The sequence below is a fragment of the Salminus brasiliensis genome, chromosome 1 (assembly GCF_030463535.1).
Source record: "Salminus brasiliensis chromosome 1, fSalBra1.hap2, whole genome shotgun sequence".
NCBI classification, from domain to species: domain Eukaryota; kingdom Metazoa; phylum Chordata; class Actinopteri; order Characiformes; family Bryconidae; genus Salminus; species Salminus brasiliensis.
In genome coordinates this window covers 95,647,681-95,663,433 of record NC_132878.1, presented here as the reverse complement: position 1 = coordinate 95,663,433, position 15,753 = coordinate 95,647,681, and the positions used below count along the sequence as shown (strand labels likewise).

Sequence of the window (15,753 nt, the reverse complement as noted above, 5' to 3'; positions counted from 1 at the left end):
CTTTCCTTCTTTCTCAGACTCAGAAATTTACATACAAATTTCACAGCTCTAGAGTGGAGCGACTGTCTAACCGCCTGCTCGTCAAGAGACTCAGGAGATCATCATCAGTTCACACACACACACACACACACAAGAAAGATACAGCATGAGCAAACACCGCCATGAAACACTGCCCAAAAAGACGCCAGCAGTTGAGACTGCAAGGACACGTGTGGTTCTCCTGATGCAGTGGCCCCCTAACCCCTTAACACTGGGACTGTCCAACACACCAAAGATAGAGGTCAGAGGTCAGAGACCGGCTTCAAAATAAGGGGTTGATGGCAGATGATGGAGCAGGATCCTTATTAGAGCTTCCTTAAATTGTATCAACACCGCTAACAGCCCTGTCTGAGAGTCTGAGAATAGGAAGGCCTTCCCCATCCCCCAAGTCATGTGACAGGGGGATGGGTAACCTGCTGTAACCTGCACATGGCAACAAACAGTAAACAGATTAAGGGGGCGGAGCCACAGACTAAACATCTTACACAGTATTGAATCAGTTTCAGCCGCAGCTCATTTACTGCTGGATTGTTGATCAAACTGAGATGCAGAAGCCTCAAAAGTATGGGATGAAGCACCATCCATCATTCCAGAAAACACAGTTCCTCCACTGCTGCCGTGCCCATAGGTTCATGATGTTTATCTGCTCCAAAAAGTCCTATTCTATTGGTGGCACATCCGAATGCCTTTATTAGAAGGGGTGTCCACAAACATTTGGACATATAGTGCACTTTATGACTTGGGCCTATTGTTCTATTGTTCTGCATTGTGTTGTATTTAGTTATAGCTTGTGTATTCACACCCGAATGGTAAACACAGGTATCAGAGGCCCAGTCTCAACACCAACAACCCAATAAAGCAACTCTTGTTACTGAGCTATGGCAGTGAATGGTGGTCACAGCGTGAGCCTGAGGTGATTTAGTGGCTTGGCCTGGCGGAGCTCCACCATTGCAGCCTTACTGACACTTGAGCCCACGAAGGCCTCTCTAACCCCGCAGAAGCCAGGGAGGATTTGAAAGGGATCAGTGCTGCTTGGACTCATTGTCTCTATTTAAATTTCTCTCACACGCTCAGAGGAGCAGTTCCCTCTTTTCTCTGCAGTTCGTTAGTAAATCAGGAAGCTAAACAGGCCCCCAGTGACGGAAAAAAGGAAACAGGCCCAATTTGGCCTGAGGGAGAAGAATCTGGGAGACTGAATGTCGGACTTTGGGTTCATGCTGATACGGTCTGTTTGGTACAGTTCCATATTCCTGATACGTCCCAGCGCCATATTACAACTGAAAACCCCTACAGAGCCGCAGTCTCTCATTAGGGTGAATATTAATAAGGCTCTAAATGTAGGTATTGTGATATACACTGAGGAGGTGGAGCTACAGTCTCTCATTAGGGTGAATATTAATAAGGCTCTAAATGTAGGTATTGTGATATACACTGAGGAGGCGGAGCTACAGTCTCTCATTAGGGTGAATATTAATAACGCTCTAAATGTAGGTATTGTGATATACACTGAGGAGGAGGAGCTACAGTCTCTCATTAGGGTGAATACTAATAACGCTCTAAATGTAGGTATTGTGATATACACTGAGGAGGCGGAGCTACAGTCTCTCATTAGGGTGAATATTAATAACGCTCTAAATGTAGGTATTGTGATATACACTGAGGAGGCGGAGCTACAGTCTCTCATTAGGGTGAATATTAATAACGCTCTAAATGTAGGTATTGTGATATACACTGAGGAGGAGGAGCTACAGTCTCTCATTAGGGTGAATATTAATAACACTCTAAATGTAGGTATTGTGCTATACACTGAGGAGGTGGAGCTACAGTCTCTCATTAGGGTGAATATTAATAACGCTCTAAATGTAGGTATTGTGATATACACTGAGGAGGCGGAGCTACAGTCTCTTATTAGGGTGAATAATAATAACGCTCTAAATGTAGGTATTGTGATATACACTGAGGAGGAGGAGCTACAGTCTCTTATTAGGGTGAATATTAATAACACTCTAAATGTAGGTATTGTGATATACACTGAGGAAGCTGAGCTACAGTCTCTCATTAGGGTGAATATTAATAACGCTCTAAATGTAGGTATTGTGATATACACTGAGGAGGCGGAGCTACAGTCTCTTATTAGGGTGAATAATAATAACGCTCTAAATGTAGGTATTGTGATATACACTGAGGAGGAGGAGCTACAGTCTCTTATTAGGGTGAATAATAATAACGCTCTAAATGTAGGTATTGTGATATACACTGAGGAGGAGGAGTTACAGTCTCTCATTAGGGTGAATATTAATAACGCTCTAAATGTAGGTATTGTGATATACACTGAGGAGGAGGAGCTACAGTCTCTCATTAGGGTGAATATTAATAACGCTCTAAATGTAGGTATTGTGATATACACTGAGGAGGTGGAGTTACAGTCTCTCATTAGGGTGAATATTAATAACGCTCTAAGTCTAGGTATTGTGATATACACTGAGGAGGCGGAGCTACAGTCTCTCATTAGGGTGAATATTAATGAAGCTCTAAATGTAGGTATTGTGATATACACTGAGGAGGCGGAGCTACAGTCTCTCAATAGGGTGAATATTAATAACGATCTAAATGTAGGTATTGTGATATACACTGAGGAGGTGGAGTTACAGTCTCTCATTAGGGTGAATATTAATAACGCTCTAAGTCTAGGTATTGTGATATACACTGAGGAGGCGGAGCTACAGTCTCTCATTAGGGTGAATATTAATGAAGCTCTAAATGTAGGTATTGTGATATACACTGAGGAGGCGGAGCTACAGTCTCTCAATAGGGTGAATATTAATAACGCTCTAAATGTAGGTATTGTGATATACACTGAGGAGGTGGAGTTACAGTCTCTCATTAGGGTGAATATTAATAACGCTCTAAATGTATGTATTGTGATATACACTGAGGAGGTGGAGTTACAGTCTCTCATTAGGGTGAATATTAATAACGCTCTAAATGTAGGTATTGTGATATACACTGAGGAGGCGGAGCTACAGTCTCTCATTAGGGTGAATAATTATTAATAACGCTCTAAATGTAGGTATTGTGATATACACTGAGGAGGCGGAGCTACAGTCTCTCATTAGGGTGAATAATTATTAATAACGCTCTAAATGTAGGTATTGTGATATACACTGAGGAGGTGGAGTTACAGTCTCTCATTAGGGTGAATATTAGTAACGCTCTAAATGTAGGTATTGTGATATACACTGAGGAGGTGGAGTTACAGTCTCTCATTAGGGTGAATAATAATAACGCTCTAAATGTAGGTATTGTGATATACACTGAGGAGGAGGAGCTACAGTCTCTCATTAGGGTGAATATTAATAACACTCTAAATGTAGGTATTGTGATATACACTGAGGAGGTGGAGTTACAGTCTCTCATTAGGGTGAATATTAATAACGCTCTAAGTCTAGGTATTGTGATATACACTGAGGAGGCGGAGCTACAGTCTCTCATTAGGGTGAATATTAATGAAGCTCTAAATGTAGGTATTGTGATATACACTGAGGAGGCGGAGCTACAGTCTCTCAATAGGGTGAATATTAATAACGCTCTAAGTCTAGGTATTGTGATATACACTGAGGAGGCGGAGCTACAGTCTCTCATTAGGGTGAATATTAATGAAGCTCTAAATGTAGGTATTGTGATATACACTGAGGAGGCGGAGCTACAGTCTCTCAATAGGGTGAATATTAATAACGCTCTAAATGTAGGTATTGTGATATACACTGAGGAGGTGGAGTTACAGTCTCTCATTAGGGTGAATATTAATAACGCTCTAAATGTATGTATTGTGATATACACTGAGGAGGTGGAGTTACAGTCTCTCATTAGGGTGAATATTAATAACGCTCTAAATGTAGGTATTGTGATATACACTGAGGAGGCGGAGCTACAGTCTCTCATTAGGGTGAATAATTATTAATAACGCTCTAAATGTAGGTATTGTGATATACACTGAGGAGGCGGAGCTACAGTCTCTCATTAGGGTGAATAATTATTAATAACGCTCTAAATGTAGGTATTGTGATATACACTGAGGAGGTGGAGTTACAGTCTCTCATTAGGGTGAATATTAGTAACGCTCTAAATGTAGGTATTGTGATATACACTGAGGAGGTGGAGTTACAGTCTCTCATTAGGGTGAATATTAATAACGCTCTAAATGTAGGTATTGTGCTATACACTGAGGAGGCGGAGCTACAGTCTCTCATTAGGGTGAATATTAATAACGCTCTAAATGTATGTATTGTGATATACACTGAGGAGGTGGAGTTACAGTCTCTCATTAGGGTGAATATTAATAACGCTCTAAATGTAGGTATTGTGATATACACTGAGGAGGCGGAGCTACAGTCTCTCATTAGGGTGAATAATTATTAATAACGCTCTAAATGTAGGTATTGTGATATACACTGAGGAGGCGGAGCTACAGTCTCTCATTAGGGTGAATAATTATTAATAACGCTCTAAATGTAGGTATTGTGATATACACTGAGGAGGTGGAGTTACAGTCTCTCATTAGGGTGAATATTAGTAACGCTCTAAATGTAGGTATTGTGATATACACTGAGGAGGTGGAGTTACAGTCTCTCATTAGGGTGAATATTAATAACGCTCTAAATGTAGGTATTGTGCTATACACTGAGGAGGCGGAGCTGCAGTCTCTCATTAGGGTGAATATTAATAACGCTCTAAATGTAGGTATTGTGATATACACTGAGGAGGTGGAGTTACAGTCTCTCATTAGGGTGAATATTAATAACGCTCTAAATGTAGGTATTGTGATATACACTGAGGAGGCGGAGCTACAGTCTCTCATTAGGGTGAATAATTATTAATAACGCTCTAAATGTAGGTATTGTGATATACACTGAGGAGGAGGAGCTACAGTCTCTCATTAGGGTGATTATTAAAAACACTCTAAGTCTAGGTATTGTGATATACACTGAGGAGGCGGAGCTACAGTCTCTCATTAGGGTGAATATTAATGAAGCTCTAAATGTAGGTATTGTGATATACACTGAGGAGGTGGAGCTACAGTCTCTCAATAGGGTGAATATTAATAACGCTCTAAATGTAGGTATTGTGATATACACTGAGGAGGCGGAGCTACAGTCTCTCATTAGGGTGAATATTAATAATGCTCTAAATGTAGGTATTGTGATATACACTGAGGAGGCGGAGCTACAGTCTCTCATTAGGGAGAATAATTATTAATAACGCTCTAAATGTAGGTATTGTGATATACACTGAGGAGGAGGAGCTACAGTCTCTCATTAGGGTGATTATTAATAACACTCTAAGTCTAGGTATTGTGATATACACTGAGGAGGTGGAGTTATAGTGTCTCATTAGAGTGGATATTAATAACGCTCTAAATGTAGGTATTTTGATATACACTGAGGAGGCGGAGCTACAGTCTCTCATTAGGGTGAATATTAATAAATATCTAAATGTAGGTATTGTAATATACACTGAGGAGGCGGAGCTACAGTCTCTCATTAGGGTGAATATTAATAAAGCTCTAAATGTAGGTATTGTGATATACACTGAGGAGGAGGAGCCACAGTCTCTCATTAGGGTGAATATTAATTAATAACGCTCTAAATGTAGGTATTGTGATATACACTGAGGAGGAGGAGCTACAGTCTCTCATTAGGGTAAATATTAATAACGCTCTAAATGTAGCTATTGTGATATACACTGAGAAGGCGGAGCTACAGTCTCTCATTAGGGTGAATATTAATAACGCTCTAAATGTAGGTATTGTGATATACACTGAGGAGGAGGAGCTACAGTCTCTCATTAGGGTGAAAATTAATAACGCTCTAAATGTAGATACTGTGATATACACTGAGGAGGAGGAGGAGCTACAGTCTCTCATTAGGGTGAATATTAATAACGCTCTAAATGTAGGTATTGTGATATACACTGATGAGGCGGAGCTGCAGTCTCTCATTAGGGTGAATATTAATAATGCTCTAAATGTAGATATTGTGATATACACTGAGGAGGCGGAGCTATAGTCTCTCATTAGAGTGAATATTAATAAAGCTCTAAATGTAGGTATTGTGATATACACTGAGGAGGCGGAGCTACAGTCTCTCATTAGGGTGAATAATAATTAATAACGCTCTAAATGTAGGTATTGTGATATACACTGAGGAGGCGGAGCTACAGTCTCTCATTAGGGTGAATATTAATAACGCTCTAAATGTAGGTACTGTGATATACACTGAGGAGGAGGAGCTACAGTCTCTCATTAGGGTGAAAATGAATAACGCTCTAAATGTAGATATTGTGATATACACTGAGGAGGAGGTGGAGCTACAGTCTCTCATTAGGGTGAATATTAATAACGCTCTAAATGTAGGTATTGTGATATACACTGAGGAGGCGGAGCTGCAGTCTCTCATTAGGGTGAATATTAATAATGATCTAAATGTAGATATTGTGCTATACACTGAGGAGGCGGAGCCACAGTCTCTCATTAGGGTGAATATTAATAACGCTCTAAATGTAGGTATTGTGATATACACTGAGGAGGTGGAGTTACAGTCTCTCATTAGGGTGAATATTAATAACGCTCTAAATGTAGGTATTGTGATATACACTGAGGAGGCGGAGCTACAGTCTCTCATTAGAGTGAATATTAATAACGGTCTAAATGTAGGTATTGTGATATACACTGAGGAGGCGGAGCTACAGTCTCTCATTAGGGTGAATATTAATAACGCTCTAAATGTAGGTATTGTGATATACACTGAGGAGGAGGAGCTACAGTCTCTCATTAGGGTGATTATTAATAACACTCTAAGTCTAGGTATTGTGATATACACTGAGGAGGTGGAGTTATAGTCTCTCATTAGAGTGGATATTAATAACGCTCTAAATGTAGGTATTGTGATATACACTGAGGAGGCGGAGCTACAGTCTCTCATTAGGGTGAATATTAATAACGCTCTAAATGTAAGTATTGTGATATACACTGAGGAGGCGGAGCTACAGTCTCTCATTAGGGTGAATATTAATAACGCTCTAAATGTAGGTATTGTGATATACACTGAGGAGGCGGAGCTACAGTCTCTCATTAGGGTGAATATTAATAACGCTCTAAATGTAGGTATTGTGATATACACTGAGGAGGCGGAGCTACAGTCTCTCATTAGGGTGAATAATTATTAATAACGCTCTAAATGTAGGTATTGTGTTATATACTGAGGAGGAGGAGCTACAGTCTCTCATTAGGGTGATTATTAATAACACTCTAAGTCTAGGTATTGTGATATACACTGAGGAGGTGGAGTTATAGTCTCTCATTAGAGTGGATATTAATAACGCTCTAAATGTAGGTATTGTGATATACACTGAGGAGGCGGAGCTACAGTCTCTCATTAGAGTGAATATTAATAAAGCTGTAAATGTAGGTATTGTGATATACACTGAGGAGGCGGAGCTACAGTCTCTCATTAGGGTGAATATTAATAACACTCTAAATGTAGGTATTGTGATATACACTGAGGAGGTGGAGCTACAGTCTCTCATTAGGGTGAATATTAATAACACTCTAAATGTAGGTATTGTGTAGGTATGTAGGTATTGTGATATACACTGAGGAGGCGGAGCTACAGTCTCTCATTAGGGTGAATATTAATAAAGCTCTAAATGTAGGTATTGTGATATACACTGAGGTGGCAGAGCTACAGTCTCTCATTAGGCTGAATATTAATAACGCTCTAAATGTAGGTATTGTGATATACACTGAGGCGGTGAAGCTACAGTCTCTCATTAGGGTGGACATTAATAGCTCTACATGTAGGTATTGTGATATACACTGAGGAGGAGGAGCTACAGTCTCTCATTAGGGTGGATATTAATAGCTCTAAATGTAGGTATTGTGATATACACTGAGGAGGTGGAGTTATAGTCTCTCATTAGAGTGGATATTAATAACACTCTAAATGTAGGTATTGTGATATACACTGAGGAGGTGGAGCTACAGTCTCTCATTAGGGTGAATATTAATAACGCTCTAAATGTAGTTATTGTGATATACACTGAGGAGGAGGAGCTACAGTCTCTCATTAGGGTAAATATATATTAATAACACTCTAAATGTAGGTATTGTGATATACGCTGAGGAGGCGGAGCTACAGTCTCTCATTAGGGTAAATATATATTAATAACGCTCTAAATGTAGGTATTGTGATATACTCTGAGGAGGCGGCGCTACAGTCTCTCATTAGGGTGAATATTAATAATGCTCTAAATGTAGGTATTGTGATATACACTGAGGAGGCGGAGCTACAGTCTCTCATTAGGGTGAATATTAATAACGCTCTAAATGTAGGTATTGTGTACGTATGTAGGTATTGTGATATACACTGGTTGGCCTCGTCTCTGTGTGTAAAAGTAGTGTACAGTGAACAGTTGGAAACTGGACCTCAGTCAGTGTTGCACATGTGGGTACACGTGATGGGTATTAAAGGTCATTTCTCTGCATGCTTGTCAGACCACACCTTTAAGCAGTGCTCAGGTTATTGTACCTCTCCGATTACAACGTCTCACACCCAGGACTTCTCACGGCACACTGTACATGTGCTGGAAACACATTCTCTTGTCAAGGACGTACAGCTGTGTGTTGTTCAACTACTCTTTCATGAATTATTCAGCATCCACTATGACTTATTGTGTATCTATTATGATGTAATCAGTAACTACTATGGATTATTCACTAATTCACATGAATTCATTGGTTTTCTCTATGAATTATTCAGTATTTACTAGGAACCACTCAGTATCCACTATGAATTAATTAAAGGAGGTTCATACTCGATTTTCAAGGAAGGTTTTTTGAAAATATTGTGTGTTGGCAATGAGGTCTGAATGAAAACCAGAAGTGTATATGCACAGACAGAGATAAAGTTGTATATAAATAAAGCAGAAATCCTATACGTGTACATATGTACAGTATGAAATATATGTGTATATGTAAAGCAGGATAGATAGATAGATAGATAGATAGAAATGCTATGTACAGAACAAAATAGGTATGTATATTTGTATATAAATAAACTTGAGCAGACATCCTGTGCGTGTACATATGTATAGTAACAGATATAACTGTGTATTTGTACAGGAGGAGTTATACATGTATGTATATATGCGGGTGGAGGCATACCTGTATGTATGTACAGAAAGAGGTAAAACAGTATGTATGTACTAAAGAAGACATAGTATATAAATAAAAATAAGCATATATCCTGTAACAGTATTTATGTACAGTGGGAGATATATGTGAGTAAAATATGTATATAAAACAGAAGATATACTGTAGGGGTAAATATGTACAGTAGGCGGTATGGTTGTTAAAGAGATATATACAGTAAGGGTGTATATGTATAGTAGGAGATATAGATGTTAAAGAGGAGATATACTGTAAGGGTATATATGTACAGTAGGAGGTATGTGAGTAAAATATGTATATAAAAGAGGATATATACTGTAAGAGTGTATATGTATAGTAGGAGGTATGTGAGTAAAATATGTATATAAAAGAGAATATATACTGTAAGGATGTATATGCACAGTAGGAGGTATGGATGTTAAAGAGGAGATATACTGTAAGGGTATATATATGTACAGTAGGAGGTATGTGAGTAAAATATGTATATAAAAGAGAATATATACTGTAAGGATGTATATGCACAGTAGGAGGTATGATGTTAAAGAGGAGATATACTGTAAGGGTATATATATGTACAGTAGGAGATATGTAAGTAAAATATGTATATAAAAGAGGATATATACTGTAAGGGTATATATATGTACAGTAGGAGGTATGTAAGTAAAATATGTATATAAAAGAGGAGATATACTGTAAGGGTATATATGTACAGTAGGAGGTATGTAATTAAATTTGTATATAAAAGAGGATATATACTGTAAGGATGTATATGCACAGTAGGAGGTATGGATGTTAAAGAGGAGATATACTGTAAGGGTATATATATGTAGAGTAGGAGGTATGTGAGAGAATTATGTATATAAAAGAGGATATATACTGTAAGGGTATATATGTACAGTAGGAGGTATGTAAGTAAAATATGTATATAAAAGAGAATATATACTGTAAGGATGTATATGCACAGTAGGAGGTATGGATGTTAAAGAGGAGATATACTGTAAGGGTATATATATGTACAGTAGGAGGTATGTAAGTAAAATATGTATATAAAAGAGGAGATATGCTGTAAGGGTATATATGCACAGGAGAAGCTGTAAGTGTATGAACATGTATGAGCAAGAGGAGAGCTCCTGACCCTTATACCTATGTTGGTCATAATGTCCCCCCAACCGCCATAGGTTCATGTTCTCATTCTTTACCATCCGTACATTTATTAATATGTACAAAGAGTTTCTGTTTTTGCTCATAATTAATATAATTACTAAAAATTTAATAATTGCAATAAAAGCTAATTGTTCGTGGCAGAAAAACACATAACAGAAGCCAGTTCCCTTTAACAATAGAGCTACACTGAGACAGTTTGAGACCAAGACCAGTTTAGCCTGTGGTCATCGATCCTGCTGTTATTGGCGAAGGTGAGGCGCGATTCACACGATCGCATAATAACAACAGAGGAACAGGTGAGCCACACTGGCAGGAAAGGAGAAGTCCCCCTTCCCTCCCCCCAGCTGAATTCAGGAACATGGAGGCAGAGCAGCGGGCAAAACAAAATGAAAAAGGGAAGTCAGTGCAGCTTTGTTTTGCAGTGTAAGCACTGTGAAGCGAACAGTCCGGAGCCAAGATCACGGTCAGCTCCGTTTACCTTTACTGCCAAACGTCCAGCCTGCCTGTCAGGTGTGTCTGTGTGGAGGAAGCTCGGAGGATCAGATCTTCATTTTGGCACAATGGCAGCATTTACTGGCTGTTTTTGAAAGAAATGTAAGTAACGTACTTAGTCACACCACAAAACCCAGACGAGCAGCTGAACAGAGGCTTACAGAGGACGTGGCCTGAGGGTCTGCAGGTCACGTTTACCTGCAATAACTCTTTAAACGTAAAGTGAGGACGACACCAAGGCCTACGTTATATCCACAAATGTGTCACTATCATCACTGACACTAGTTTATCTCCTCTTCAGATCACAATTTTATAAAAAATGCACTTTAAAACGGCAAAATTCACTTTTACTATGTTGACAAAAGTATTCGGACACCTGCTCATTCATTGTTCCTTCTATAATCAAGGGTTTATCCTGCTTTTGTTGGACTAACCGTCTCTACTGTCCAGAGAAGAAGACTTTCTACTAGAATTTGGAGCAGCATAGCTGTGAGGATCTGATTGCTTTAGCCAAAAGATAGACACACTATGCCTACGCTGTATCTATAACGCATCTACCCTACACTATATCCATAGCGTATCTACCCTACACTATATTTATAGTGTATCTACCCTATACTATATCCATAGCGTATCTACCCTACACTATATCTATAGTGTATCTACCGCATCTATACTATATCCATAGCGTATCTACCCTACGCTATATCGCTATATCTATAGCGTATCTACCCTACACTATATCTATAGCGTATCTACCATACACTATATCACTATATCTATAGCGTATCTACCATACACTATATCACTATATCTATAGCGTATCTACCATACACTATATCACTATATCTATAGTGTATCTACCCTATACTATATCCATAGCGTATCTACCCTACATTATATCACTATATCTATAGCGTATCTACCCTACACTATATCGCTATATCTATAGCGTATCTACCATACACTATATCACTATATCTATAGCGTATCTACCATACACTATATCGCTATATCTATAGCGTATCTACCCTACACTATATCGCTATATCTATAGCGTATCTACCATACACTATATCACTATATCTATAGCGTATCTACCATACACTATATCACTATATCTATAGTGTATCTACCCTATACTATATCCATAGCGTATCTACCCTACGCTATATCGCTATATCTATAGCGTATCTACCCTACACTATATCTATAGCGTATCTAACATACACTATATCACTATATCTATAGCGTATCTACCCTACACTATATCCATAGCGTATCTACCCTACACTATATCTATAGTGTATCTACCCTATACTATATCCATAGCGTATCTACCCTACACTATATCTATAGTGTATCTACCCTATACTATATCCATAGCGTATCTACCCTACGCTATATCGCTATATCTATAGCGTATCTACCCTACACTATATCTATAGCGTATCTAACATACACTATATCACTATATCTATAGCGTATCTACCCTACACTATATCGCTATATCTATAGCGTATCTACCATACACTATATCACTTTATCTATAGCGTATCTACCCTACACTATATCCATAGCGTATCTACCCTACACTATATCTATAGTGTATCTACCCTATACTATATCCATAGCGTATCTACCCTACGCTATATCGCTATATCTATAGCGTATCTACCCTACGCTATATCGCTATATCTATAGCGTATCTACCCTACACTATATCTATAGCGTATCTAACATACACTATATCACTATATCTATAGCGTATCTACCCTACACTATATCGCTATATCTATAGCGTATCTACCATACACTATATCACTTTATCTATAGCGTATCTACCCTACACTATATCACTATATCTATAGCGTATCTACCCTACACTATATCGCTATATCTATAGCGTATCTACCATACACTATATCACTTTATCTATAGCGTATCTACCCTACACTATATCACTATATCTATAGCGTATCTACCCTACACTATATCGCTATATCTATAGCGTATCTACCATACACTATATCACTATATCTATAGCGTATCTACCATACACTATATCACTATATCTATAGCGTATCTACCATACACTATATCACTATATCTATAGTGTATCTACCCTATACTATATCCATAGCGTATCTACCCTACATTATATCACTATATCTATAGCGTATCTACCCTACACTATATCTACAGCGTATCTACCCTACACTTTTAAAAAGGGCTGATTCCATGGTTCTTTAGTAAAGGTTATGGTTCAACATAGAACTGAGCCAAATGTTCCTATGTCAACCTGGTATCACGCCTGAAACGTAACTATACCAGTGGACCAATGGAATAAGGGCGCTGTCATTATGACCAGAGGATCGCTGGTTCGAACCCCGGTCATGCTGCTATAAGCCTCAACAACCGGGGCTTGAGAGAGCCCAATTGGCACCTTTTCCCACATCGCTCCAGTGCAGTGCTGGCCGGCACTGGGGTTTGCTGGCTGATGCATCAGAGCCGGGTGCACAGCGTTTTCCTCTGAGTGCGTTGGCAGCACTGCATGTTTTGGGTTTGGCGCATTATAAACGTATTGGTGGGTGCGGTCTTTTAGCAGCATGGCTACATGGCTACATGGCTACTAAGCAAACATCAAACATCCCATCATCTGTAAAATAAATAAGCTGGTCTTTACTGTGTGTGTGTGTGTGTGTGTGTGTCTGAGGCTGGTGTAAAGGACCTAATGTCCACAGAACGATGAAAGGATGACTGTGCAGATACATCTGGCCGCTCCGCACCAGGGATGGGACGGTCAGAGGTTTGAGGTTCTAAGGATTCTCTCACAACTTAATAACTCTGATAACTCTGTCTGTGTGTGTGAGTATGTGTGTGTGTGTAAGTAGTGTCTCTTAGTAACGCTGCTGGTGGGCATTTATAGCCGGTCTGCCTGCACAGACCACCAGGCCTGTTTAGCCGTCTACAGTCTGAAGACTGTAAACTGACGCAGCGCTGGGAGTAATTTCACACTGTCTACCGGCCCGGGGGCGACACCTGCCCGCTAGACAGCTTCATCACGTCCCTCATATGAGACAAACTTGTGCTTAAATACGAGCAGAACCATTTTCAGTTTCAGCTTTCAGACTTATCTGTGTGTTCTTCCCGGGGTTTTCCAAAAGGCCTCCAGAGCAGGAATATTAAAAATGGTAAAATTAAAAATAAATATTTAGTGTTTGTAATAATAAACAAGTTGAACAAGTGAAACAATGTAAAAATGAATAATTAAAATAATGGGCTGCCTGTTAATGTGCAGTTAGGCTCTCCACAGTTGGCCACACTGCTGTAGTTGTTTAGTGATTCCTGTGATCTGCTCATAAACAGCAATGCAATCAGTTATTATCAACTACAATAACAATAAGATATGGCTGTATTGCTCTGTGCTATGTAGCAAAGCAGCATTTAGATGACATTTTAGATGCTATATATATGTGTGTGTGTGTGTGTGTGTGTGTGTGTAATAATAAAAATGTATAAGCTGCTAAATCCGGTCTTCTGTGCGAAGGTTGAGGGTTTGGCTTTGGGAGGAGGAGGTTTTAGGGCTATCTAATCATGCAGGGTTAACCCAATAAAACACAGTGTGACCCCCCTTCCCTCCACTTTCCTCAGTAACTCAGGATATAAATATACACTGTGTGTGTGTGTGTGTGTGTGTGTGTGTGTGTGTGTGTGTGTGCCTGTTTGTTCTCCAACACAGATGTTTCTAGGTGTAGCTGTAGGGTAACTGTGTTACTGTGCTGTAACTGTAATGTAACTGTAATGTAACTGTGCTGTAACTGGGCTGTAACTGTAATGTAACTGGGCTGTAACTGTAATGTAACTGTGCTGTAACTGTGCTGTAATTGTGCTGTAATTGTGCTGTAACTGTAATGTAACTGTGCTGTAACTGTAATGTAACTGTGCTGTAACTGGGCTGTAACTTTCATGTAACTGTGCTGTAACTGGGCTGTAACTGTAATGTAACTGGGCTGTAACTGTAATGTAACTGTGCTGTAACTGGGCTGTAACTGTAATGTAACTGTGCTGTAACTGTAATGTGATGAAACTGACATAGCTGGGGCATAACTGTACAGTCAAAGACATAGCTGTAATTTTATAATGAATGAATAGATATGACCCTAGTCATACATATTCTCTTACCTGCAAATACATGAGCAGAAATAATTACTAAAAAAGCAACACATACAGTAAATAGCAGTTTTACTGACGGCAGCAGTATGTAATACTGTCCCATATGAATAATATACATGTAATAACCCATATGTAATGACACGCACCATATGTTTATATACTAGGTAAACTAGGTATACTAGGTTTGTGTGTGTTTCTGTATTTGTGTGCGTGCGTGCGTGCGTGCGTGCGTGCGTGTGCGTGCGTGCGTGTGTGTGCGTGCGTGCGTGTGTGTGTGTGTGTGTGCGTGCGTGTGTGTGATGTCTCTGGGACGGTGTGTCCGCACCTGGATTTGAACTTCTTCTTCTTGATGTGAGAGGACAGGGCCATGCTGTGAGACAGCTGCTGCTCCTGCTCCTCCTGGCAACGGTACGTTACTATTTTGGTTGCCATGGTGAACCTCTGACCAACACCTGCGGCAGAGCAGAACAGCACAGCTGTCAGGCGAACATAGACACAGAGAGACAGAGAGAGAGAGAGAGAAAGAGAGAGAGAGAGAGACAGAGAGAGATAGAGAGAGAGAGACAGAGAGAGACAGAATGGAGAAAGACAGAGAGAGAGAGAGACAGATAAAGTGTATTGAAAGACAGAAAGAGAGTGGTATGAGATTTTCTATG

At 39.4% G+C, this 15,753-nt stretch overlaps 1 protein-coding gene across 1 annotated transcript in view; it reads right to left on the bottom strand.

The window, feature by feature from the left end:
- myom3 (myomesin 3) overlaps positions 1-15,529 on the bottom strand; it is a 94,254-nt gene extending 78,725 nt beyond the window's left edge. The window contains exon 1 of the mRNA XM_072692482.1: positions 15,423-15,529. Within this exon, the coding sequence (XP_072548583.1) occupies positions 15,423-15,529 (107 nt within the window). The remainder of the gene's footprint in view (positions 1-15,422) is intronic.
- Positions 15,530-15,753: the final 224 nt, after the last annotated feature.